Genomic DNA, 26883 nt, shown 5'->3' on the forward strand with positions numbered 1-26883 from the left:
GATAATGAATCTAATGGTGTTGATTTGTTATTGTACATGTTAATTTGTCAAAGTTTATAAAGTTTGACTTTGACCAAAATTAATATGCGGAGTAAATAAAAACGGAGGGAGTATTAAATCGCGTAGAGATCTTTTTTTCCATTTATTAAATCGCCGTGAGATCTGATCTGATGGAGACAAAAAGAACGGCGAGATCGATAAAATAAGCAGGAACCCAGGGGCCAGGGTGCAAAACCAAGGAGTCCATCATCGTCACACCTGTATACTTGCAGAGTTTTTATTTATCAAGATCAGATCGGGTCAGGGCGAGGAGAGGAGAGGAGAAAATAAAAGCAAACTGGAGAGACCATCTGTTCCTCTCCCTACCAACCATCTTCCTTAGCGACGAGGCCACCCAGAGCTCCACAGGAAAGAAGCGCGACCGGAGAAAGAAGGAGAGCAAGATGTCGTCGGTGTTCAGCGGCGATGAGACGGCGCCCTTCTTCGGCTTCCTCGGCGCCGCCGCCGCCCTCGTCTTCTCATGTACGATCGCCTCTCCTCCCTCCTCCTCCCCCTCCTCCCGCGATCGAGCGGCACCTCTTACGAAAAGCTGAGATTTCATCAGATGCCCGAGGGGTTCCCTCTCCCCGCTCCCGTCGGGCTCGCGTCGCGCCTTGGCTCGATCTGCCGGTCCCCGTGGTTGCACTGCGAGTTCCGTGCCCCGATTCGCTCGATTTGGGATCCCTCCACGCTGGATCCGGCTAGAGACACGATTTGACCGGTTTCGTTTGCAGGCATGGGGGCGGCCTACGGGACGGCCAAGAGCGGCGTCGGGGTGGCGTCCATGGGAGTCATGCGGCCGGAGCTTGTCATGAAGTCCATCGTGCCCGTCGTCATGGCGGGAGTGCTCGGAATCTACGGCCTCATCATCGCCGTCATCATCAGCACCGGGATCAACCCCAAGGCCAAGCCCTACTTCCTCTTCGACGGCTACGCTCACCTCTCCTCCGGGCTCGCCTGTGGCCTCGCGGGGCTCGCCGCCGGCATGGCCATTGGCATTGTCGGTGATGCTGGAGTCAGGTAAAGACGCAGCAGCTTCTATTTGTTTAACCTTTCGTCTTTGACTTTTAAGCGGTATGTGGATGCTCGTAGCTAGTTAGTGCTGTGCATTACGGGTTGATTAATAATTAGCCTTGCATTAGTTTATGCCCAATGAGCATCATGGATCTGTTTTTCCAAAACAGACGTGGTTACTACCTTTGTGATTAGTTTATTTATTAATGATGGTTGTAGCATATATTGCTGCAAAGCGAGAATTATTTCTGTCATTAGCTTTAGCTTGAGTAATCAAGAACGAAATCTCCTAGAATCGTACATGATATTGTGGATCCTTCTGTTTGTAATCCATGCAATCTACTATGGTACTCCCTCCGTCCTAAAATAAGTGTCTCAACTTTATACTAGCTTATACTAGCTCTAGTATAAATCTGTACTAAGCTCAAGACACTTATTTTGGGACGGAGGGAGTAATAAATAGAGTCAGCTATGTGTTTCAATGATCTTGCTTGTACTTGTGACTATGGAATTCTCTCTGGATTTGTTCGTAAATTAAATACAGAAAACATCACAAAGTGACCTTATTTAACAGTTTCTTCATACTATTTTGATAACTTAGCTGTTATAATATATGATGAACATATAGTATATGCTGCTATTGCGCTTATGTACCTCTGATGTGAGCGGAAAACAGTGGGGGCATTAACTTATGTTATTGTTTGGCCTTTTGTGTCTGTAAGACCTGAAATTTTAAACAATAGGAATAGCTGTGTATTGCTTAAGGCATTTTTCCTGCAATATTTTTGAATGAATATTGCAGATTTACATATGAAAGTACATGTTCTTGTATAAGCATGTGAATTGATTCTGAGATATTTGATTTGCAATAAATGTTTAATGTCGACTGTGTTATATTACTATTTGGAACAGTTAATATGTTAGTCTATGATGTCGTCGATTAGTGTTTCCTTTGCAGTTTTTTCAGTTTCATATTGATACTATTTTGTATGGGGGCTGCACTGCAAGCCTCCTACAGTTGAATCCAGTGTTGATCCCTTGTGGATTTTGATTGCAGGGCTAATGCGCAACAACCAAAGCTGTTCGTGGGCATGATCCTTATCCTCATTTTCGCAGAAGCACTTGCCCTTTATGGTCTCATCGTGGGCATCATCCTCTCGTCCCGTGCCGGCCAGTCCCGTGCGGATTAGGCGCCTCGCTCTACCATTCTGCAATTGCCACACAGGCTACATTCTTGAGAAGCTGAAGCATTGAAAAGTTCTAATTTTGATGTATTAAGGAGATATTTGTAGATTATTAAGGAAGGTGACACTTCCAGTACCGTTTTCATTCTTTTTGGGTTGTGGTGGGCGTTTGCTGTTCGTGCAGAGGATTTTGGGGTAGGCTGGATTGCTGCTCCTGGGAATATGGGTTTTAATCCTACTGGTGGTGAATAAAAACACGCATTGTAGCTAAATAATAAATTTATGATTATATTATGTTCATCTCTTTTCTCCACTCTAATTCCTTGATTCAAATTCCTACTCTTTTTCTGCATGGTTAGAAAATTAATGTGGTTTGTCTGCTTTGCTGCTAAACATTTGTTGGAAGCCACAAACTTGCAATTCATATAGGCTACCAATTTGGTAACGGCAATGTGATTTTTGGTTGTTTCCTACAAAGTCATTTTCTCATCCTTGGTGCTGTTAGTGTAGCATGGCTTATTTTTTGGCAAACAATTTACCAACTTTCGTCTGTTTACTGTTCTAATACGCTACTCCTTCCGTTCACAATTATAAGATGGTCTACTCTCAGATTAATCATCACTGATTTAGTACAAAGTTGAAGAGGGAGTAATATTATTTTTTCTGAATCAGATGTATATAGACGCATTTTTTAGTCCATATTGACATATGCTATACATTTTATAACAGTGATGGGAGTACATTCTAAAAGCTGATGTTTCAAAGAATTTACAGAGATAACTAATACCCAGAACCTACACATCCTTGTGTAGCAGTAACTCGTATGTGAATCATGACAGCAAGATTCAGGGAACTTCCATGAGAAGTTTAACTGAGGAGAACAGGATCGCTAGCTGAAATGCAATGGTAAATCATCAAGTACACAGTGTTCAATATACTGTCTGTTCCGATCCACTGTTTCACTGTTTGAAACACAACACATATGAGAAGTTTTGTTCTTGCTAACGAAGGGACACTATCTGTTCCACTGTCTGAAACAGAACACAGATGAGGAATTTTGTTCTCCCTAACAAAAGGGACACTATCTGTACAGCTTAGCAAGATCGTCCTGATAACCCTTCTTGATGACCTCCCTCTTGAGCTTGAGGGCAGCGGTGACAAGACCCGACTCGGGGGTCCATGGCTCCGGTATCAGCTTGATCCTGGCAGGGATCTCAAACTTCTCCAGCCGCGATTGCTTACCAGCCTGAAGAACAATTTAGAGCAACAACACAATACAATCAATCATGCGTGCAACGGTCGCAAACGACCGAGAATTCGATCAAAGTGCGAAGCACGAACCTTCACCAACGACTGCAGAACTTCTTTGACAGTCTCTTGCTTCTGGCACAGATCGGCGAAATCAGAGTATACAATCCCTTGTTTTGAGGCCCAGTTTTCCAGCTCACCGTGTGCAGCTACAACAAGTGCAACACAGTAGTTTTGGGAGGGGTCGGCGTGGACCATGATGTTGTCAACATACGGGCTCACACTCAAAGTGGCCTCTACCTGTGAATGTGTACTTCGTTAGGAAGAGAGCTACTAGCTGCTTGCTTAGCCTGGTCGTAAGTCGAAAAGTGCTGAAATAGCCGCGTGTTTGGCCAGAAAAAGAAACCGTATTACCTTTCCTAGCGATACATATTCACCATGTTGAAGCTTAACTATATCCTTCTTCCGGTCGATGATTTCGAGGCAGCCATCTGCGTGCAAACGCCCAATGTCACCGGAGTAGAACCACCTCATGCCTCTCTCATCATCCTGAACAAGATACATTTTTTATATTTCTCTTTAATCACAACATAGATAGCTTTGTAGTATTACTGTTGTTGGTAACTTACCTTGTAGACCTCATTTGTTTTGGCCTCATTTTTGAAATAGCCTTTGGTTACATTTGGGCCTCCAATAACTATTTCTCCCCGAGGCATTGGTGAATCAGATGTCAAGTATCCACCTTCGACCCAGTCTATCAACTATCATGTAGAGTTACAATTATGTTAGTAAAGAATTGAACCTGAAGGGAAGGGGGAAGAATAAAACTCGGCGGGCAAAGCCAAAATGCACTAATTGTTAACACATAGGTTGTCAATACCATATATTTCTAGTTTTACGCCGAGGGGTGTAAAATATAACTGCAAGGCATTAGACAGATAAAATTACCGTGCATATTAACTAGACTAACAGGAAAGTTACCGCCCTAGTAATACCATCCAGACATGGAAGCATTACATCAACCATTTGAAAACATAAGATCATCCACAAACTTAATATTAACATGTCCTTTACAACTTGGGGAACACCTTCCATGCATACCTCATCACTCAACAGACATCTCTCTGGGCTGAAGATACACTATTAACAGTAAAGATATGCATGAACATAATAGCTTTGCTGTGGAGAGTGGAACTTAACCATATTAACATTATGAAATGGGAAAGTACATCTTTCCTCTATACCTTAATGAATGAACAAGACAGTGGAGCACCAACACGACCAACAGACGAGTCATTATACTCAGAAAATGTCCCGCCAGCACATGTTTCGGTCAGACCATATCCTTGCCCTATTGGAGCGCTGTAACAGCAAAACTCTGGCCTATCAATTTCTGAGCTTGTAAATAAGATAGAATAATAATATGCCAGTTGTACTTGAAATGTATGAAATTCAAACTCAGCAATTAAAAGTGGAGTATAAACACAATTGCTGTCAACAGCAAGAATTTAAGATACTTATTTTGCGAAAGAACTCAGGATCTATATATCTCACCCAAGGCATATATTGATAAATCTCTGAGTTTCACCAGACAGAGGTGCTCCGCCTGAGAGTATAAAGCGAATCCGTCCTCCCAAGATTGCACGCACCTTCTGGAAGACAAGCATATCCCACACGAGCTTCTCTAATCCCCATGCACCAAACCAACTTCCATTGACAGCAGCTAGCCGACGACTGTAGGCGATATCAAATAGCTTCTTCGCTGCACCACCCTTTGCATCTACCTAAGTTCATCCCAATATGAACTGCAATTCAGTACAAAGATAAAAAAACACAGAGAAAAGCAATGGATGATGGCATCGTAAAGGACAATACATTTTTTCGTACGCCATCACGAACACGGTCAAGTATAGCAGGTACCGCAGTCATAAGTGTTGGCTTCAGCGCAGAGGCATCACCTTGAGTCCCCCTTTTGATTTTATTTGATGTATCAGTCAGGGTCAAAGGTGATCCATATCCTATAGAAGCCCCGACAGCAGATATAATCGTCTAGAACATCATTTACAATAATACAATTAGCATAAGAATAGCAATGACACGAAATAGATTGACATGCTGATATGTCACACTATACCTACCTCAGCTGCCAACTCAAGAATGTGTGCAAGCGGGAGGTATGCCAAGTAGACATCCTTCTTGCCAAGTGCAGGCACAATAGTCATAACAGCTGATGCTGTAGCCAGGACATTGCGGTGGCTCATCATGACACCCTGTGAATGTACAAATAAGAAAAACGTCAAATCAGCAGGAGCTGTAGAGCAGATGAACTCAGAAAAGGCATGTATTGGTGGTTTACATATCAGATGAACTCAGAAAAATGTAAATGAGCATTAGCAGAAAATGGAAAACCTCGGATAAAAAGTAGAACAAAAATTAAATATGTTGAACATGGATTTGAACAAACCTTGGGCATTCCAGTGCTTCCACTTGTGTACATTATCACTGCTGTGTCAGATGGGAGAGGCAAATTTGCTTCAATAGGTGTTTCCAACCCTAGCCTCTCTACCTCCTCAAATGACTCGACTCTCCAGTTAGTGCATTGTTTAGCCAAGGATACTTCACTTGAGACACCTTCCTCATTTATGTAGACAACATGTTTCAAAGTATCAAGTTGCCCATTTATATCAATAAGCTTTTTTAGTTCTTTCTGCCCACAGATCACAGTAGTTGCCTCAGTCTAAAGAGTAAAAAAAGACCAAGATTAGTAGATCATACCACAACAAACATAAGGTATGACTTATTCTCATAAAATAGATATGATACACCATTTGTTTTAGCAATAATATAAAAAAGATCTTGTGGCAACTGTTGCTTGCATTTTTGGTGCCTACGAACAAAAGGCGATGCTAGAACTAATAAAAATGAGTTCATGGATGTACAGAATATAGTCAACTGACCTCATTTAGTGAGTGACAAAGTGCTCCTTCCCCCAAGGAGGCATAAATGGTGACAACTGTAATGTTTTGTCTGAAGCATGCCTTGGAAACAGAAAAAAAAAGGTTAGAGAACTTGCAAATTATTTACAGAGCAGAATGTTAACACGATGCAAGTAACATAGGAAAAATACTCATAAAGTAGTTAAGCTGAAGCAATTCCATGTTCAGAAAAAAATATTCATGCGGGGAAACAGGATTTCTTATATATGTCCATATCTCCATCATTGGTCTACTTCTTTTGTCTCATTATAATTATGTTCATGTAGCTCGCTAATATTATTCAGTTTATACGCAAGGATGATGGTGGTCTATTTGGTCTTTGGTATCTTTAGTAAGTCCACCACCTGAGCCGGATTAGCTTCTTAGCTGCTGTTGCGGTTTATCCGCCTTTGTTTTCTTTTTCAGGGCTTGTTGAGCTGTGCCCTCAGCAGAACCCTCTTGTACTCTATGTTGTGCGACTTTCTGTGTGTGTGTGTGGGTGAACTTATGTGTTACTTTGTGGCTGTGGTGGTTTGCTTTATTTATAAAGCGGGGCGAAAGCCTTTTTCGGTACATGATAGAGTAAGAACATGAACATATTTGCGGTAACATATATCCAGCTTCATGGAATATTTACTTGCAACATGGCTGTAGCAACTTGCATAGCCCACGTTCATAAATGCGTTAAACTGAAGGGGCTCTATTTGAGATATCAGTCCTGCTTGGGAAGCCTGATCCTGGCCAGGGGTCCAACCCCTGACAACCCTAGTTCATGTAAGTCAGGACTGGGTCATGATCATGAACAGGATGGGGCGTCCCAAATATCTATTTACAGATTTATAAGAATGTAGAACTAGTGTCCTAGCATACAGTTTCCTATATTAGTACAAGCTATTACTACACTGTTTTAACACCTACGAAAATGCAGAACTAGTATCCTAGTACGTATTTCTGCAAAGCTTTCATTTTAGAAATGACAGTTGAAGATGCATGAAGACGAATATGCACAAATATAATTTAGATACTTGATGGCTTGATGCATGGAAGACCGAAAGCACGGCACATGTGTTTGTTAATTTTAGTACATTGGTGGAGAAGTTACCTGCAACGCAATCTGCCACTCGGCCCGCGTATCAGCAAAGATGGCAACACGCTCATCCTTCTGGTGCCCAATTTGGATCAGACCGGATGAGAAGTTGCATACAGCCTTGAATGCTTCAATGTAACTTTTCCACTCATACTCCCCCAGGTGGAGCTTCTCGAATGATCTTCCATCAGCTGCTACCTCTGTTTCCCTTGAAATGAGCTTCCTGGTGCCATGCAGGGGCATGTAGGCATACTGCTTGCAGGACTGTTCGAATAGCTCGGCGAGCGTGAAAACCCCTTCCCAGTGCGTTTCGACAGGCTGTTCGGACCTGTAGTTACGGATGGCATAGCCAGGCTCGCCACCCACATCGACTGGCAGGCCCCTTTTCTTCTCAGCCTTCCTCTTGGTAAGCATCAGAGATGCCACAAACGGGATGACAAAACCGATAAAATAAGGATTCATGTTTCTTGAAATACAGGCTTATAATATTTTTGTAGCTCAAGGCGCGTCGATGCTGATTCTCAGAGGCCTTGAAAGGATAAACCTGAAACAATTCTTCCATGAGGTGAGCTCTTCTCCAAATATATCATGGTTTAGATACAGTAACATTTTCAGTGATATGATTCATTTTCTCTTGTGCAAGTTAGTATGAATTCTAAACTTTACAAGGCTACAGTTATAGGACCAATTATAGATGACTATGCAGAGAGAAATTAGAATGCTGATACATATGACAGAGTTCCGACGACCAACTAGTGGAACCTTGAGTTCTGGGCACCAAACCCAACGGAAATGAGCACGCGCGACGGGAGGGAGAGCTGGGAGCGGTACCTGGGGTGAGGCTCGGCCGGCCGGGAAGCAGGGGAGGGCTACGGAGAGGTTGAGGAAGGGTGCAAATGTTGCAGTGCGGGTGGCGGGGAGTAGTAGGAGGGAACAGGCGGAGAGGGGGAGATGGAAGTGACGGCGACGGCAACGGCAAGGGCGGCGGGGCGGAGGAAGCAAGGAGGCGGCGCCGTCGGAGGATGGTGGGTGGCTGGAGGGTGGAGCTGTTTTGGCGGTGCAGGACTGCGGGGGGTTAGGGATCTCCGCGGCGATCTATCTGGTGGCATGGCAGGCTTTGCTGCTACTAGCGGAGGGGCCCCGCCGAGAACCATCTACCTTGGTTTCTCCGTCCTTGTCTTTTCCTCTGGCTTTCATAGAAGCTCCTCGTACTGGAGTTTCTCCACAAGATGTTCCCTAGTACTGTACGCGTGTGCGTATGCAGCTCTTCATGCCAAAAATCAATGTACTCCCTTCATTCTGATTTTTTTTTCAAATAAGATGTATATAGACGTATTTTACTATGTTTATTTACTCATTTTGGTTTGTATGCAGTCTATATTAAAATATCCAAAATGTCTTATAATTTGGAACAGAGGTGATAGTATTTTTCTTGTCTAATATCAAATTTTTTTCATCTCTCAATGCATCTAAGCATCTTTCTTAAACAATTTCTGCGTCACTATTTTCCCTAAAAAAATGAGCCTCGCCCTTCAATTTCGTTTCTGAATTGATAAGACCTAATACAGTTCATGACCTGCCCACATAGGGGTTGCATGCATCATTCTGATGCAGAGGCTGGGGGTAATTCTCTTTTTCTATTTTTTTTTAATCTGCTCACATCTACTCGACTGCAGCATAGATGCGAGCAGTCATTCAAAACAAAACATTCAAGTCTTGTACTTGAGACCTCTGGTCTCTAATACCACATTAAATTTATGCTTCAACCACTTGTTTCAAAAGTTTGAATTGATGAAAAAAGGCAGACAAATATATTTCAACCGTCTCCGTACACAGTCGCACTTCGGATATGCATGTATCCACACTACCTACTTAAGTGCTCCTAATTGACCTTTGTCATCATAAGTGTGTGATGACAATCAACAAACACTCATGCTTACCATCCACCATTGCTAACTCCAAAACAACCCTCACAGACGCTACCTATCTTTGACCACATCTCTCACTGGTGCCCTTGGCAAAACTGGGATTTGTGTATAGAATTTCTTTGGACGTAGTTGCCATTGAAATTGAGCTAATTGATGTATGCCAGCATCACAGGGAGAAATTTTGTTAGTCGTTTTGCCATATGATTCCTTATAATTTAGCAATAGCAAAATTGCAATGCCATTTCACACTATGTATACTACACGCCGAATATGTAGTGCCACATGCACCCAACGGAAGGATTGGGGAGCAAATGCTACAAATGTACCAAGGAAAGGAACCATAGAAAATTAATTAGCAAATACTGGTAAATTTGCAAGTCCACTTCCACGGTTTAGAGGGTTCAGTGCACAAGTAACTATGTTCATTGCCGAGTTCATGTCCCTCATCTTTGATCTGCTGTCGCGCAGACTGCACAAGACCCACATTATCCATGATGGCCTTCGTGCAATACGTGGACTTGTGGCGGGGTGTTCATAAAACTACTCTGTCCGCAGCAGCGAACGCCCGCTCCTGGCATTGGACCTCTTTCGGTATATACAGTGCCAAGTCTTGCAACCTGACCATGTTTAGGGTCTCTACCATTGTCTCACATTGGAAGCTCTCTTGATGATGTTAGGCCCCTCTTCACATCAATATGTTTGTTTTGCTTGCTATTCACGACAAGTGTTGGACCACAGACTGGCTCGCTCGCCGCTTGATTTCGCAACCACCACATAGTGTCCTCTATGACCAGGAATCCCAGACCAGACCTCATCTCCCGTCGATTGTTCCTTCACTCGTCAAGTATGACAAGAAGTTTTCGCTAGGAGTCCTGCCTTTGCAACCACCCGTGCCCCCAGTTGACAAGTTCCTTGATTGGCGGGCCTCCACCTTGTCTACGGCTCCGACGAGCATGTGGAAAGGGATCTCTACCCTTGTCATCCTCACCTCTCGGTTTCATTGGAAGCACTGGGATGGGGGCATCTTCAACGGAGAGCACCCTTCCGTCACTCGCCTTGTGCAGATCATCCAAGATGAAGCTCGCTGCGGGGCCAACGCAAAAAGTTTAACATATCTTCTGTCGGAGACATGGTTTTTGGGTTTGGGGGCGACCATTAAACCCATTAACAGTCGCGCAAAGGGCGCCCTCTCGGCTATGCTACGTTGGATTTTGGATGGTTGCGCGAGGACCTGAGATTAGGCACACGATTGGCTTCGTCGCTGCCCCACAACCCACTTCCTCCCTCTTTCTTCTGGACGAAGGAAGAGATCGCCAGATACGGCCGCCCCGCCCCAACCCACTTCTCCCCACGCACGCCACCTCCTTTCCCCTCACTCTGTCTCTCTCTCTTAGACCCACTCGCCTCAAAGACTGGAGGCGGAACGCCGCACGCGCCGGTCGATGAGGAGGAGCTGCGCCGCCGCCGGAGCACCGACTGCATCTACTACCTCGCGCTCCCCATTAACCTGCAAGAAGGTACCCCTGCACCTCCCTCTCTCTTCACGAGCTGATGTGCCGCCGAACGGCAAGGGCCGTCCATTCGGTTTTGATCTGACCGGGGGCCTCCTTCTCCTCTGGTCTATGATTCGAGTTGCGGTCGTGCACACGCATGATTTTGTCTTAGTTTCTGACAAGCGACCGAGCTCTGCTCTACCCGGTGCCGTTAAATTCGACAGTTTCAATCGAGATATGTTTGTTCGTTATAGAAGCTAATTCAGCTGACCCCTTATATTGCTGCTGCTACTTCTATCCGAAAACCTGCAGAACTAGATTGCACATCTCAGGGAAAGCATTCTCCAGTTGTTTTATTTGTGAACGCCATTACTCAGGGCTCTATATGCACGTTCACAAACATTAGTCACCAATAGAGCAGAGCGCCATTGCTGATGTAGCTTAAAATGGTGATCAGCGACCGACTGAGTGTGCTTGAAGTTTGAGGTGGAGTGCAAGGAGGAGGACACCTGGGTGGATATCTACTGCGCCGCCAAGTCGGGGTTACCCGCTGTTGATGGTGAGCACCCTGGACACACCGTCCCTCGACATCCAGCAGTGCATCATCGACTGCTTCAACGACTTCGCCATGCATGCCTCCTGCTCCGAGGTACCAATGATTCCATCCATGGACTCGTCACTTCACTAGCAAACATGGCTGAATTCTTCTTCTTCTTCATCTAGATCATCAGTTAAGTCACCAATTCCAGCTGATTGATTCGAGTTTTGTATGCAGATGCAGAGGGAGATGTGCTGCTGGATCTTATAAGGAGGTCACTCTAACAAGATTGGCTAGTTGTGATTCTCGTGGGAATAAAGAGGATGGGACCTGTGATTGTCGTGGATCTGGAGGTGACACTGATCAGGAAGGTAAGTTTACTATTGATCTGGAGTAATATTACTAGATTGCAAATCATGAATTTAGTAGTTAGCGCAGAATATTGGTTAGTTGGTTCAGTTTACCTTTTATGTTTATATGGTCTAACGACATCTGACATAGCAGATGCTTGGTCCAGCTGGAGATAGCTCACATGGTTTTATTTCACCATAATATATTTCCAACAAGATCGTTCCCTACTGTTTCCTGAAGAAAACTAATGATCAAACTGCAAAAAAAACATTGTTTAGAGAGGAGTTAATATACAATTTGTAGTCTTGCAATTGGCTTCTAAAATTTACAGCAGGAGTACGCAATGAGTTTAAACAAATGAATACAAAACCTACCAGATTTTGCAATGTTACTATTTCTTGATATCTTCCTCATTTGTATTATGTGTATTCCTTAGTTGGTAGCTATTTTTATGTATACTCTCCCCTTATTTTGAGGAAACTTCACGGGGCAGAGGATTACTACAATTTTTTTGTTTCAAATAGGAAATGAAGAAAACATGATTTTGCTAACCTCTCATGTAGTATATATGTACCTATTTCATAAAGTACATCAGTGCAAGGCAACTCATGACGGTGAGTTGAGGAGTGAAAGAAGTTTGGAACTCACACAAGTGTCATACTCGCATGACCAAATCAGGCTACGAAGACAAGTCTTCATGCGCACATGTATGACCTTGCCTCTGTCGTTGTTATTCTTTTTTTCTAAAGAAAAAAATGCTGTCATTAGGCTCTAAATTTGCAAACTAACTAAACATCAAATACAAATTGCATGTGAGTTTGCCAAGATTTTTGTTGTCTCTGCAATTTTGTTTGCAGGATTGCCGATTTTACTTACACAAGTACCATTTAAAAAGCGGCTGCCATTTGATGAATTGCTGAAGGGTGGTGGCTGGACACCATGGGGGACAGTGTTCCAAGATGGTTGGACGTTAGCTACTGATTCACAATCTATCAATCACATCTTCATGTATCTATGTGTGTTAGGTACATCTACTTGATTTCTTCTTCTGATTTAGGGAGGTCTTCAGAATATAAGAGGAAATTGATGTAAAAATTATTTTCCTATTCTTGGAAACTCTTGCTTTGGAAAATCATAATGTTCTTTTCATTGTACAGGCAGTATAAGGTCCAACATGGTTGTGCCGATGTATTGTACAGGCAGTACAAGGTCCAACATGGTTGTGCTGATGTCTAGGTTTCGACTTCCTGGTGAGGTGCCCTCCTCTTGAGTATGCCAATACTTCACGGTGGTAAGGTCTGTCTCGATGGTAGAATGGTTGATTGATTAAATGGCAATAGGAGCAGCTTAGTGAACCAGTGATGCAACTGTGCTTCGTCTCTTGACGCACCACTGTCGACCCCAGCTACTGCCTGTACATATAATCCATGTATTGTATTTAGTTCCTCTCTAAGACTTGGTATGCTTGTGTTGTGATGATCCGAGGAACTCTACCTCTTTTGGAGATCGCCCACCTTTTGGAGACTGCTAAACCTTGACTTGAATAGTTGGATGTGTTTCTGTGATCAGTCATCCAACTATCCACTTGTAAGGTTGTCACCTCTATTAATATGGATCTATTAGCATCGATGAAACTACTTCGCTTTCTTTGCCTTATGAATGAACACTCTTCTGCAGTTCTATTATGTGCATTATATTTTTAACCAATGTTGCTCGTTTGGATTGTCAACATGTTAATAAGTGTGTCAGCTTGATTAGTGTGCACATTACTGCATAGATGGCGCCACCAGGTGGCACCCCGGCCACTAGTACCCCATTATTTGTGCTCTAGCCCTCCCGCTCTCTCCATTTTGTGGTGTACGTGCTTGTTGGATGCTACCATAGCCCATTCTCTTTGTTTGAACTCAACTCTATCTATCAATGATAAGATACACAAACATTTTGCAAATTCGAATATGAAAATAATCTTCTTTGGACCATTTCAATTGATTGGATCAAATCTAACTTGTGATTTTTGAATATAAACAAAAGATATAAGTGAAGGAGATGAAATTTACTCATCTAGTTGCACCAGCAGCGGTCCCAGGCCCGTCAAAAAGGGCCCCATTACAACGTATTTCTTTAAATTTGGCCATTGATTGTTTTTTCCTACCTATTCCCATGTTTTGTTCATTTTCTTTTGACTTTTTACAAGACCAGGGCAAAGGGTGATTATTTTTCATCTTCAAAAGGTGCACCACTAACAAGTATCCCAATTGGAATGTTGCATAAAATAGTGTTATTGTTGAGAATGAATGTTATAATGGGAAAATAATAGAATAAAATATTTTTCAAAATAAATACTCCCCCTGTCCATCATATAGTGTCCATTGGTTCTCGCGCAAGTCAGACTTCATAACTTTAACCAAGTTTAGAGAAAATTAACTATATCTAAAATACCAAATATATATCATATGGAATATATTTCATCACAAATCAATGGTATTGATTTGGTATTCTAGATGTTGACAAGTTTTGTTGTAAAGTTGGTCAAAAATTTTACAAAAAATTGACTTAAAAAATACTCTATATAACACACACAATATTTGAGAGGGGGTGGGGTGGGGTGGGGGGGGGACCAAAATCACTGTTTCGACTTTTTGCCAAACTTTAGCATGATCTGAACCCTTCCTGATCCGAGCTTCTTGGTAAAGCCCAAACCCGTGGTGTTTCTGCCTCCACATAGACACGCCAAAGCAGCGAGCGTTTCTGCCCTCGATAGATAAGTAGATGTGGGCTTGCGTTATTGGAAATGCCCCAAGATCCTGTGTTTCTTCTCGGGGCAGAAACATCAGGGTCTGAGGCATTTCCAGTAATGCGTCTCTGTTCAACGTTTCTGCCTTGCCATGCAAGAGGTCACTGGCTACTTATCTAGGTCGTGGCCAGGCCAAAAACACCGTCAACTTTGGCATGTCTAAGTGGGAAAGAAGCGCCACAATACTGTTCGTTTGATAAAAGGGTCAGATCATCCTAAATAATCTGGATGGGTTCAAAATGTGCTAAAGTTTTCTGACAATATATTTTGGCAGAGAGAGACATAGTACTTGGTACGTTATGCTTGTGACCAATGCAGATGTAGTGATACATTTTCAATATGATATTGCTATTTGCTGCTAAGAAGTTTCAATTAAGAACCATCCAATCTGAATATCTGGATGCATGAAATACAAAAGGAAGAAAAACATGTTTATCAGGTGGCTATCAATATCATTTGCGTTTATGAAGTAGTTGTTTCCAATAAGCTAGAATATGGCCACTCTTTTTTCAATACCAGCACTAAAGGTAGGGACGACGTGAGGAGCGACAAGTGTTGGCGACAGCAAAGCCGAGCCAGGACCTAACTAGAGACAGGGACGCCACTGCAAGTGGGCAGCGAGTTGTGATGTCTCAAGCGGAGGCGAGGAAGCAAGTTGATGAGTGTGGATTGGGGGCGGGGTTGCGGGGCTTGTCGGAGTTGTTGCAGGTCAACGGTCAGTAAGGGGGGAGGGGGCTTAGAGGGATGAGCGTGGCGGCAGCCACCATGGTGGTGTGGGTTGGAGGTTGAGGGGCGAGCGTACGTCACTTAGGGCTAGGCCAGAGGGTGTCGTGTGGAGGAAGAATCATATACTTCATCCGTTCCAGAATAAGTGTCTCAACATTAGTATAACTTATTTTGGGACAGAGGGAGTATATAGCTAAGTTCAGCCCCACTATCTTATTTATCTTAACACATGCAACATATCCACCTCATCCCACTTTTCATGACATGCACACCCTCCACATCATCAAGCGCCCATGCAACCATTTAACTTTTCACTTTCTTCCACATGCAAGCCACCCACATCATCAAAAACATCAAAAACCATCCACATAATTAATTTTAAATTTTATTTTTCCACAATAAATAATTGATCTTTAATTTCATAAGACAATATAACATGCATTCACCCTCCATTTACCTCTAGCTTGAATGTGGTGTGGCACTACTTTCATATATTCGAATTTTATTTTTTAATAAATTCATTTCTAAAAATTTCCGCACCAACGCGCGGGGCATTATCTTGTATGAACAGTGGTACAATACAGGACGTTGGATGGAGATATAACAACCCAAAAATTTAACTTACACATTTGTTGAGGGTACCTAATATTTAACAAAAAATTGCGAACAGTGGTACAATACAGGCCATTGGATGGAGATATAACGACCCAAAAATTTAACTTACATCATTTTTTTGAAGGTACCTAATATTTAATAAAAATTTGCGAGCAAGGACCTTAGGTGGAATTCTTAAGTTTAACTGCATAGTTACAGTTGGATTTCAAGTTTTAGCCATCAAACGTGTTTTCCCTCCAAAGCCAACCTCCCCAAACCAACCTTCCACCCAACAAACCAACATCACACTGTACAAACCATCCTAACACATCACAACGATGCGATGCAACGACTTAAAGAAGCCACGCGTGCAGAGCAACCATGCCTAAGCCGGCGAGACCCTTCCTTCCCCTGCTCATCGTCCTCCTGCTGATCACCAGCCGCGTCGACAATGCCGGCGCCGACGCCACGGCGTGGCAGCTGGAGCCTGCACAGCCGACGTCGCCGGCCGCGCTGGCCGGCGAGTGGCGGCTCCTCCACGCCAATATCGGCGTCTCGGCCATGCACATGCAGCTCCTCCCGGAGGACTTCGTCCTCATGTTCGACCGCACCGATTCCGGCCCCTCCAACATCTCCCTCCTCGACCCGGCTTCGTGCGCCGCCGCGGCCGCGCCGAACGCCACCGCCGCGCCCGTCGACTGCTCCGCGCACTCGGTGCTCCTCGACCTCCGGTCCAACGCGCTGCATCCGTACCCGCTCGCCACCAACCCGTGGTGCTCGTCCGCCGCTCTGCTGCCCAACGGTACGCTCCTCCAGACCGGCGGCTTCTCCAACGGCGACCGCATCGCGCGCCTCTTCTCCCCGACGTCCGGCTGGGTCGACCTCCCGGATTTCCTGGCCGCGCGGCGGTGGTACGCCACTGACATCCTCCTCGCCGACGGGCGGGTGCTCATCCTCGGCGGCCGGCGGCAGTACAACTTCGAGTTCTTCCCGCACGACGGCGTCAACGGCCCGCCGCCGCTGACCTTCTTCCCGTTCTTGGACGAGACCACGGAGGTGGACGCCGAGAACAACCTCTACCCCTTCCTCCACCTCCTCCCCGACGGCACCGTCTTCGTCTTCGCCAACGACCGCGCCGTCGTCTTCGACCCCTACAACCGCACCCCGCTACGCCGGCTTCCCACGATCCCTGGCGGAGTGCCGCGGAACTACCCGTCCTCTGGCTCGTCCGTCCTCCTCCCGCTGCGCCCAGAGTACCCGACGCACGCCGAGGTGCTCGTCTGCGGAGGCGCGCCGCGTGGGGCGTACCAGCTCGCGCTCCGGAACGGCACGTTCGTGCCGACGGAGCGGACATGCGGCCGCATCGCGCCGACGGACGCGAACCCGGTGTGGGCCATGGAGGAGATGCCTCTGCCACGGGTGATGGGTGACATGGTGCTGCTCCCAACCGGCGACGTGCTCATCGTGAACGGTGCGGCGGCGGGGACGGCAGGATGGGAGCTCGGTCGGGAGCCGGTAATGTATCCGGTGTTGTATCGGCCGGACACGCAGAACGGCGCGCGGTTCGAGGTTCTGACCGCCTCCACCGTCCCGAGGATGTACCACTCGTCGGCGACGCTGGACACCTACGGCAGGGTGCTCGTCGGCGGGAGCAACCCGCACATCGGATACGTGTTCGCCAACGTGACGTACCCGACGGAGCTGAGCCTGGAGGCGTTCCTGCCGCCATACCTCGACACGCGGCTCGACAGCCTGCGGCCGCGGGTGTTGGGGGCGCCAGCGGAGGTCGGGTACGGGGAAGCGGCGTCGGTGCGGTTCGAGGTGCCCGGCGGCGCGCTGGCGGGAGGGGGACCCGAAGATCAGGTGGTGCGCGTGGTGGCTGTGGCGCCGGCGTTCGCGACACACTCGTTCGGGATGAACCAGCGGGTGGTGGACCTGGCCGTGACGAGGGTGGCGCAGCTAGACGTCGGGGTGTACGAGGCGGAGGTGGCCACGCCGCCATCGCCCGGTGTGGCGCCGCCGGGGTACTACCTGTGGTTCCTGGTGCACGCCGGCGTGCCCAGCAGCGCGGCGTGGGTGCGCACGCGGCCGCTCGGTGCAGCGCCATGATCACTGACACAGATGATATCAATGTGAAAGATCATTCTTTCTCGAGATCCCATCAGGGGAAGATGAGACGAGCTAGGGAAGGAATCGTCATTTTGCATGTTAAGTTGTTAACGTAGGTCAGAAGATGGTTTAATTAGTTTGGAAAGTGACCAGAATTTATCAAAATTTTATGACTCGGCAGATGAAATCGGTTCAATTTCTTCTTTGCTGCCTTTGTTTATGCCCACAATTCTTAGGTAGTACTAGATGACGATAGGCGCGCGTTGTCGCGCCCGTCTGTTTTTTCAATAGAATGATTAAAAGTTGTGTACATATATGATGGCACGAAACACACACAACCATTTGACAAAAACATTTTGGGCAAACTCTGAACTTCAAATAATCAAACCTCACAGAACCATATAATTTCTAAGTCATTCAGCTGCCAGGTTGTGAACTACCAGCTGTTCACTAAAATGATACTACAAGTTGACGTCAATGAATACATCACCCAGTGTCCCATTTATATACTTCAATAGTTTATAGTGTTACACCAGGTCAGAGAGATCGTTGGCCATATCCAAAATGAGAAAATACGGATCGTTGGCCATATCCAAAATGAGAGAATACAAACACAGACCCTCTGATAAACAACTACTATCAAAGAAAACACAAAACATGTCAAACAAATTCTCCGCTGACCTCGAAGTTTCAATTCTTTAAACAATTCCCTTGGAGACGACTGAGCTGCACCTGCAAAGAAAACTCATGTTGAATCGAAGTGTAGGAGAATAGTCCAGTGGGTGCAATTGTTAATTCTTGGATGGAGATTTTAGTTCATATAAAAAATCATGCTGATTTCATATGTACAATAAATTTATCTTCATTCCCAGTAAAAAATAAGACACTGAGGCAACACTGGCTAGTAATCAAGAAAGAAAAAAAAACACATAAATCCACAACTAATAAAAAGTGGATTTGGTCTATGTAACATTAGTTTACCACAACTTCCAACTGGAACAGCATGGTGATGCATGATGAAATAAGAGTGACAAATTGATTTATGTAAGAAAAACAAGCAAACCTTTGTGGAAAACTATACTATGAATCAAATACTATCATTTTACCAATATGGGGCTACAGAAAAGTACCCGGGCTGATAAATATAATCAAAAAGGGGTCACTGCCGCGCGTATAAGAAACAAAATGAAATGAAACAAAATGAAATTATACAATCATCGACCTTGACTATAATAAGTCATAAACCTGTGCAACTTTACGGGCTAGTAAACTTGAGAAGTCCATTATATAAGAAAATTGATCTTGAAATTAATAAAAACATTTTTTGCATCTTTTATTATATTATATTGGAAAATATAGAAACAATGTTTTGCAACATCTACTCCCTCCGTCCCAAAATAAGTGTCTCAACTTTGTACTACCTCTAGTACAAATTTGTACTAAGCTCAAGACACTTATTTTGGGACGGAGGAAGTATTATGTTGAATATTTGCAGAAATTAGAAATCGGGTACTTAGTAAGTACTCCCTCCGTCCCAAAATAAGTGTCTCAACTTTGAGACTTATTTTGGGATGGAGGGAGTAGGTAATTGATGTCATAGCACACTCCAATGTTGTTCATAGATATGTTCATGCTAAACCATTTCTGAATGCTGAAATTCGACTATTGATCAACAATGATCAGAAGTATGGTAGAAAATAAATGGGAACATAATCATTGTCAAGTTTAGCTTGCCTGTTGCGAGTATGAATGTCTAGTGATTATAAATGAATGGTCTGAAAGGAAAATAGAAACATATGATGATCATGCTTTATGATTTTAGAATGACATTTTTATTGGAAGAATGAATGAATCGATCAGGAGGTTACATAGGAGTGGAAGTACGCTAACATTGATTTGGTTGCCACATTAGAGGGCACATAGCAACTTGCATATCATCTCAAACAGGTTAAAATTATAACACAAGCTAGAAATCTAACTGATCCAATTGTACTCCATGCAATTAGTAGCACTAAGTTTCACACTCTCTAATGAAAAACTTCAGCAATACTACGGAAAACATATAAACTTATGAAGGTCAGACCATCATCCAGTGGAATTATCAATACAGAAAAAAAAATCAATGAATTCACTTGGACGTACCTTATGTGATCTTCCTTTTTATCATTAGAAAAGAGGTACAAATAAGGAGTGACCAATAGGAGGTACTCCCTCCGTAAAGAAATATAAGAGCGTTTAGATCACTACTTTAGTGATCTAAATACTCCTATATTTCTTTACAGAGGGAGTACATTACATGTCCTCCTTTTATCAGTGAGATATGTTGGTTGAGTGCATATACAGTTCCAAAGTTATGATAGTAGAAGATGTAAAAATATCAGCCAAGTTACCTGCTAAAAGGTAATGGAAAAGAAGAAGAAAAGGAGAACTACTCCAAATTTATTGTGCTATTGCTAGATTCTCAGGATGAATGGTAATGCATTTCGGCTACAGACCTTCCTACTACAACGTCAACATCTGCAATGCCTTGATTCAGAATGGATCAAGTATTATAGGAAATTGTTAGTTATGCAATGCGAAGCAAAGAACAATATAATAAGTCAGTAAATAATGCAGTTTTGGCACACAGTACACACCTTAGTTCCAAATTAGCGACAAACAGACTATGTACGAACAAAGAGTACCTGCATGTTAAATAACATGACAATACTACTTTTACTTTAAATTCTTCAAATATGTTTCACTTATACTTTTAAATTCCTGCATACTCACGATAAGGAGCAACTATATATATATATAGTTGAAATTAAATGTGCAAAAGAGTATTTGGCAGGGGAACAACTTACCAAGCAACACTTGACACTAAATAATGCTTCTTAGATCAATAAATGCAACTATATACTATGACAAATCTAAAAATTAGTCGACAAAATAGGAGAGAAGATAAGTGAAGGAAATATGCCCTAGAGACAATAACAAAGTTATTATTCATTTCCCTATATCATGATAAATATTTATTATTCATGCTAGAATTGTATTAACCAGAAACTTAGTACATGTGTGAATACATAGACAAAACATAGTGTCCCTAGTATGCCTCTACTTGACTAGCTTGTTAATCAAAGATGGTTATGTTTCCTAACCATAGACATGTGTTGTCAGTTGATGAACGGGATCACATCATTAGGAGAATGATGTGATGGACATGACCCATCCATTAGCTTAGCATTATGATCGTTACAGTTTCATTGGTACTGCTTTCTTCATGACTTATACATGTTCCTTAGACTATGATATTATGCAACTCTCGAATACCAGAGGAACACCTTGTGTGCTATCAAACGTCACAATGTAACTGGATGATTATAAAGATGCTCTACAGGTGTCTCCGAAGGTGTTTGTTGGGTTGTCATAGATCGAGATTAGGATTTGTCACTCCGTGTTTCGGAGAGGTATCTCTGGGCCCTCTCAGTAATGCTCATCACTATAAGCCTTGCAAGCATTGTGATAATGAGTTAGTTGCGGGATGAAGTATTACAGAACGAGTAAAGAGACTTGCTGGTAACGAGATTGAACTAGGTATGATGATACCGACGATCGAATCTCAGGGCAAGTAACATATCGATGACAAAGGGAACAACGTATGTTGTTATGCGGTTTGACCGATAAAGATCTTCGTAGAATATGTAGGAGCCAATATGAGCATCCAAGTTCTGCTATTGGTTATTGCCGGAGATGTGTCTCGGTCATGTCTACATAGTTCTCGAACCTGTAGGGTCCGCACGCTTAACGTTCGATGACGATATGTATTATGAGCTATGTGTTTTGATGACCGAAGTTTGTTCGGAGTCCCAGATGAGATCACGGACGTGACCAGGAGTCTCGAAATGGTCGAGACGTAAAGATCTATATATTGGAAGGCTATATTCGGACATCGGAAAGGTTCCGAGTGATTCGGGTATTTTTTGGAGTACCGAGGAGTTACGGGAATTCATCGGGAGAAGTAATGGGCCTTATTGGGCCATACAGGAAAGGAGGAGGCATGCCAAAGGGGAGGTGGCGCCCCATGGGTCCGAATTGGACTAGGGGAAGGGGGCGGCACCCCCCTTGCCCTTTCCTACTCCCTCTCTCTTTCCCTCTTTCCTTCTCTCCTACTCCAAAAGGGAAAGGGATTCCTACTAGGACTTGGAAGTCCTAGTAGGACTCCATACTCTAGGTGCACCCCTAGGGGGCCGACCTCTCTCCCTCCTTCCTTTATATACGTGGGCAGGGGGCACCCCAAAGACACATACCGTGTGCGGTGCCCCCTTCCACAGTTACACACCTCGATCATACCATCGTAGTGCTTAGGCGAAGCCCTGCGCCGGTAACATCATCATCACCGTCGCCATGCCGTCGTGCTGATGGAACTCACCCTCGTCCTCAACTGGATCAAGAGCACGAGGGACGTCATCGAGCTGAACGTGTGCTGAACGCGGAGGTGTCGTACGTTCGTTACTTGATCGGTTGGATCGTGAAGAAGTTCGACTACATCAACCGCGTTATTGAAACGCTTCCGCTTTCGGTATACGAGGGTACGTGGACACACTCTCCCCTCTCGTTGCTATGCATCACCTAGATAGATCTTGCGTGATCATAGGAAAATTTTGAAATTACCGTGTTCTCCAACAGTGGCATCAGAGCTAGGTCTATGCGTAGATGTTTTATGCACGAGTAGAACACAAAGAGTTTTGGGCGACAATGGTCATACTGCTTACCACCAACATCTTACTTTGATTCGGTGGTATTGTTGGATGAAGCGGCCCGGACTGACATTACATGACCGCGTTCATGAGACTGGTTCTACCGACGTGCTTTTGTACACAGGTGGCTGGCAGGTGTCTGTTTCCCCAACTTTAGTTGAATTGAGTTTGACTATGGCCGGTCCTTGTTGAAGGTTAAAACAACACACTTGACGAAAAATCGTTGTGGTTTTGATGTGTAGGTAAGAACGGTTCTTGCTAGAAGCCCGTAGCAGCCACGTAAAACTTGCAACAACAAAGTAGAGGACGCCTAACTTGTTTTTGCAGGGCAAGTTGTGATGTGATATGGTCAAGACATGATGTGTTGTATGAGATGATCATGTTTTGTTAAAGTTATCGGCAACTAGCATGAGCCTTATGGTTGTCTCTTTATTGCATAAGATGCAAGCGCCATATAATTGCTTTACTTTATTGCTATGCGATAGCAATAGTTGCAAAAGCAATGGTTGGTGAGATGACCATGTGATGACACCGTCGGTTCAATATCCGGTGTATCTCGTAGTAGGGGTCCTAAGCTAGGCGTCTTGGAGCGATGGTAACATGAACACGGGGTTTTACCCAGCTTCGGGCTCTCTTGAAGAGATAATACCCTACATGCTGCTTTTGATTGTTTTCATATGGGTGTAGTACAGAGTACATGTATATACCATGAGATTATAGTAATGAATATGAGATATCTATTGACTAGCCTGGCCTCGGTTTATATAACACACCGGAGGCCTAGGGTTTAGGAGAGTCCTCGCCTTGGGTGCTATGTCTTGTGGAGTCTTCCTTATATGCGGCAGGGGTTGTCCGAACTGGCCCATGAGTATACGGCCATGGGGGTCCTTGGCCCAATCCAACTGATCGGGAGACGACGTGGTGAGTACCCCCTAGTCCAAGACACCGTCAGTAGCCCCCTGAACCGGTCTTCAAGTTGGGGACGCTCCTCGATTCTTCTGAACTGTTCTTCATCTTCGGTCGTCGGTCTTGAAAACTGGTTCAACAAATCTTTCCATCTTCGATCTTGAGGATCGCCAAAGTGAATCCGAAGAGTTTACACGTCGGGTATCCGAGGAGCCCCTTTAAGTTTCTGGCCTTTATCAATGCCTTGTTATTTTTATGCCACACCTCGGGTTTGAAGTTGTTCCCAGGAGGCAATGTCCTCTTGTGTCCGAGCTCCAACGCTGGACTACATTCGAGGTATCTTTTGCAGTCGAGCACCAACGCCGGACCGCTTCCGAGTTCAACGTCGGAACGTATCCGAGCTCCACCGCCGGAATGTATGCGAGCTCCACCACCGGACTATGTCCGAGCTCCAACGCCGAACTGTATCCGAGGTGTCATAGAACACCTTGGTTCAAAAAAGTTGCAGGAGTTTAGCCGAGCTTAATACTGGAAATGCCCTCTATGGAGCCAGCCACTAGCGTCCAAGCTTTATACTGGACTGCTTCTGGGGTGTCTATTGTAGTCGAGCACCAACGCCGGACTATATCCGAGGTGGTGCACCACCTCGGCCATGGGCTAACTGAGGGAGTCCTGGATTAGGGGGTGTCTGGATGGCCGGACTATGACCTTTGGCCGGACTCCCGGACTATGAAGATACAAGATTGAAGACTTCGTCCCGTGTCCGGATAGGACTTTCCTTGGCATGGAAGGCAAGCTTGGCGATACGATATGTAGATCTCCTCCCATTGTAACCGACTCTGTGTAACCCTAGCCCTCTCCGGTGTCTATATAAACCGGAAAGGTTTAGTCCGTAGGACGAACAACGATCATACCATAGGCTAGCTTCTAGGGTTTAGCCTCTCTGATCTCGTGGTAGATCTACTCTTGTACTACCCATATCATCAATATTAATCAAGCAGGAGTAGGGTTTTACCTCCATCAAGAGGGCCCAAACCTGGGTAAAAACACCGTGTCCCTTGTCTCCTGTTACCATCCGCCTAGACGCACAGTTCGGGACCCCCTACCCGAGATCCGTCGGTTTTGACACCGACATTGGTGCTTTCATTGAGAGTTCCTCTGTGTCGTCACCTTTAGGCCCAATGGCTTCTTCGATCATCAACCACGACGCGGTCCAGGGTGAGATTTTTCTCCCCGGACAGATCTTCGTATTCGACGGCTTTGCACTGCGGGCCAATTCACTTGGCCATCTGGAGCAGATCGAAAGCTACGCCCCTGGCCATCAGGTCAGATTTGGAAGTTTAAACTACACGGCTGACGTCCGCGGAGACTTGATCTTCGACGGATTCGAGGCACGGCCGAGCGCGCCGCACTGTCACGATGGGCATGATCTAGCTCTGCCGCCGGACAGTGCCCAGAGCGCCGCTCAGGTGTCCGCTCCGACCCTTAGCTCGGAGCCGACTGCGCCGGTCAAGGACAGGTGGCTGGACGCCGCCTCGAGGGCTGCAATCTCTACAGTGATCAAGCCGAACACCAATCTTGTCCTTCGCGGAGCTCGTGACTCCAAGGTGCCGGACTCCTTTCCGGACTCTGAATCTTCCGCACCCCTCCCGATCGAACCCAATTGGGCTCCAATCATGGAGTTCACCATCGCGGACATCTTTTAACACTCGCCCTTTGGCGATATCCTGAATTCACTAAAGTCTCTCTCTTTATCAGGAGAGCCCTGGCCGGACTATGGCCAGCAAGGTTGGGATGCGGACGACGAAGAAATTCGAAACCCACCCACCACCCACTTCGTAGCCACTGTCGACGATTTAACCGACATGCTCGTCTTCGAATCTGAAGACATCGATGGTATGGACGCCAATGAAGGAGACGACCAAGAACCAGCGCCTATAGGGCACTGGAAAGCCACCTCGTCATACGACATATACATGGTGGACACCCCAAAAGAAGGGGATTGCGATGGAACAATGGAGGATGACCCCTCCAAGAAACAGCCTAAGCGCCGGCGTCAGCGGCGCCGCTCTAAATCCCGCCAAAGCAAAAATGGCGAGTCTGGCACCGGAGACAATAACACCCTAGACAGTGCCGAAGACAACCCCCTCCAGCAGGATTCAGCATAGGAGGGTGGAGAAGCCATCCCTCATGAGAGAGCGGCAGACAGAGAGGTCGAGGACGATAATTACATGCCTCCCTCCGAAGACGAAGCAAGCCTCGACGACGACAAATTTGTCGTACCTGAGGACCCCGTCGAACAAGAGCATTTCAAGCGCAGGCTCATGGCCACGACAAGCAGCCTCAAGAGAAAACAGCAGGAGCTTAGAGCTGACCAAGACTTGCTAGCCGACAGATGGATGGAAGTCCTCACTGCCGAAGAGTACAAACTCGAACGCCCCTCCAAGAGCTACCCAAAGCGCAGGCTGCTACCCCAACTAGAGGAGGAAGCAACTAAACCTACATCACCAGCGTATGATGCGGCTGATCGGCCACCCCTTGGCCGCGACAGAGAGGCCTTTCGGCCTTCAACTCAAGCCGCACCCCGGCGCCGCTCAAAAAGTACCAAGGCACGGGGAAATGCGCCAGACCTGTGAGACATATTGGAGGACAAGTCAAGGCAAACAAGATCGATCTACGGATCGCGTGGGCGCCCCACGACACGTGATGATAACCGTCACTCCGGATATGGCAAATACGGCCAGGCCGAACACAACAGACAAAGCTCATCCGAGCTACGTCGTGATATAGCCCAGTACAGAGGCGCCGCACACCCATTATGCTTCACAGATGAAGTAATGGATCATCAATCCCCGAGGGTTTTAAACCCGTAAACATCAAATCATACGATGGCACAACAGATCCTGCGGTATGGATCGAGGATTATCTCCTTCATATCCACATGGCCCGTGGTGATGATCTACACGCTATCAAATACCTCCCACTCAAGCTTAAAGGACCGGCTCGGCATTGGCTTAACAGCTTGCCAGCATAGTCAATTGGTTGCTGGGAGGACCTGGAATCTGCATTCCTTGACAATTTCTAGGGCACCTATGTGCGACCACCAGACACCGATGACTTAAGCCACATAATTCAGCAGCCAGAGGAATCAGCCA

The 26883-nt window shown here is 45.3% G+C and overlaps 3 protein-coding genes across 3 annotated transcripts; 2 read left to right on the forward strand and 1 right to left on the reverse strand.

Annotated features, from left to right (window-relative positions):
- Nucleotides 1–296: 296 nt before the first annotated feature.
- LOC119295392 (V-type proton ATPase 16 kDa proteolipid subunit) lies at nt 297–2542 on the forward strand. The gene is made up of 3 exons (XM_037573812.1): nt 297–522; nt 774–1059; nt 2111–2542. Exons 1-3 carry the CDS (start codon nt 444–446, stop codon nt 2241–2243), a joined length of 498 nt encoding a protein of 165 aa, XP_037429709.1. The 5' UTR covers nt 297–443; the 3' UTR covers nt 2244–2542.
- Nucleotides 2543–3103: 561 nt separating this feature from the next.
- Nucleotides 3104–8654, reverse strand: LOC119295393 (long chain acyl-CoA synthetase 9, chloroplastic-like). Its single transcript, XM_037573813.1, has 12 exons — nt 8379–8654; nt 7563–8091; nt 6443–6523; nt 5950–6222; nt 5624–5755; nt 5361–5534; nt 5040–5269; nt 4730–4847; nt 4115–4246; nt 3900–4034; nt 3579–3785; nt 3104–3483 (listed from the first exon to the last, which is right to left on the reverse strand). Exons 2-12 carry the CDS (start codon nt 8007–8009, stop codon nt 3319–3321), a joined length of 2094 nt encoding a protein of 697 aa, XP_037429710.1. The 5' UTR covers nt 8010–8091; nt 8379–8654; the 3' UTR covers nt 3104–3318.
- Nucleotides 8655–16352: 7698 nt separating this feature from the next.
- On the forward strand, nt 16353–18130 carry LOC119292577 (aldehyde oxidase GLOX-like). Its single transcript, XM_037571372.1, has one exon. It carries the CDS (start codon nt 16353–16355, stop codon nt 18078–18080), a length of 1728 nt encoding a protein of 575 aa, XP_037427269.1. The 3' UTR covers nt 18081–18130.
- Nucleotides 18131–26883: the final 8753 nt, after the last annotated feature.

This window comes from Triticum dicoccoides, chromosome 4B (assembly GCF_002162155.2).
Source record: "Triticum dicoccoides isolate Atlit2015 ecotype Zavitan chromosome 4B, WEW_v2.0, whole genome shotgun sequence".
NCBI classification, from domain to species: Eukaryota; Viridiplantae; Streptophyta; class Magnoliopsida; order Poales; family Poaceae; genus Triticum; species Triticum dicoccoides.

What these genes read in the sequence shown, in the direction of transcription:
- LOC119295392 (XM_037573812.1), top strand. Translation starts at nt 444, where the DNA reads ATGTCGTCGGTGTTCAGCGGCGATGAGACGGCGCCCTTCTTCGGCTTC. An exon ending in CGCCGCCCTCGTCTTCTCAT is followed by an intron (nt 523 to 773) that starts GTACGATCGCCT and finishes TTTCGTTTGCAG; the next exon opens with GCATGGGGGCGGCCTACGGG. An exon ending in GTCGGTGATGCTGGAGTCAG is followed by an intron (nt 1,060 to 2,110) that starts GTAAAGACGCAG and finishes TTTTGATTGCAG; the next exon opens with GGCTAATGCGCAACAACCAA.
- LOC119295393 (XM_037573813.1), bottom strand. Translation starts at nt 8,009, where the DNA reads ATGAATCCTTATTTTATCGGTTTTGTCATCCCGTTTGTGGCATCTCTG. An exon ending in GTGATGGCGTACGAAAAAAT is followed by an intron (nt 5,270 to 5,360) that starts GTATTGTCCTTT and finishes GGATGAACTTAG; the next exon opens with GTAGATGCAAAGGGTGGTGC. An exon ending in TGTCTTGTTCATTCATTAAG is followed by an intron (nt 4,247 to 4,729) that starts GTATAGAGGAAA and finishes TCTACATGATAG; the next exon opens with TTGATAGACTGGGTCGAAGG.
- LOC119292577 (XM_037571372.1), top strand. Translation starts at nt 16,353, where the DNA reads ATGCCTAAGCCGGCGAGACCCTTCCTTCCCCTGCTCATCGTCCTCCTG.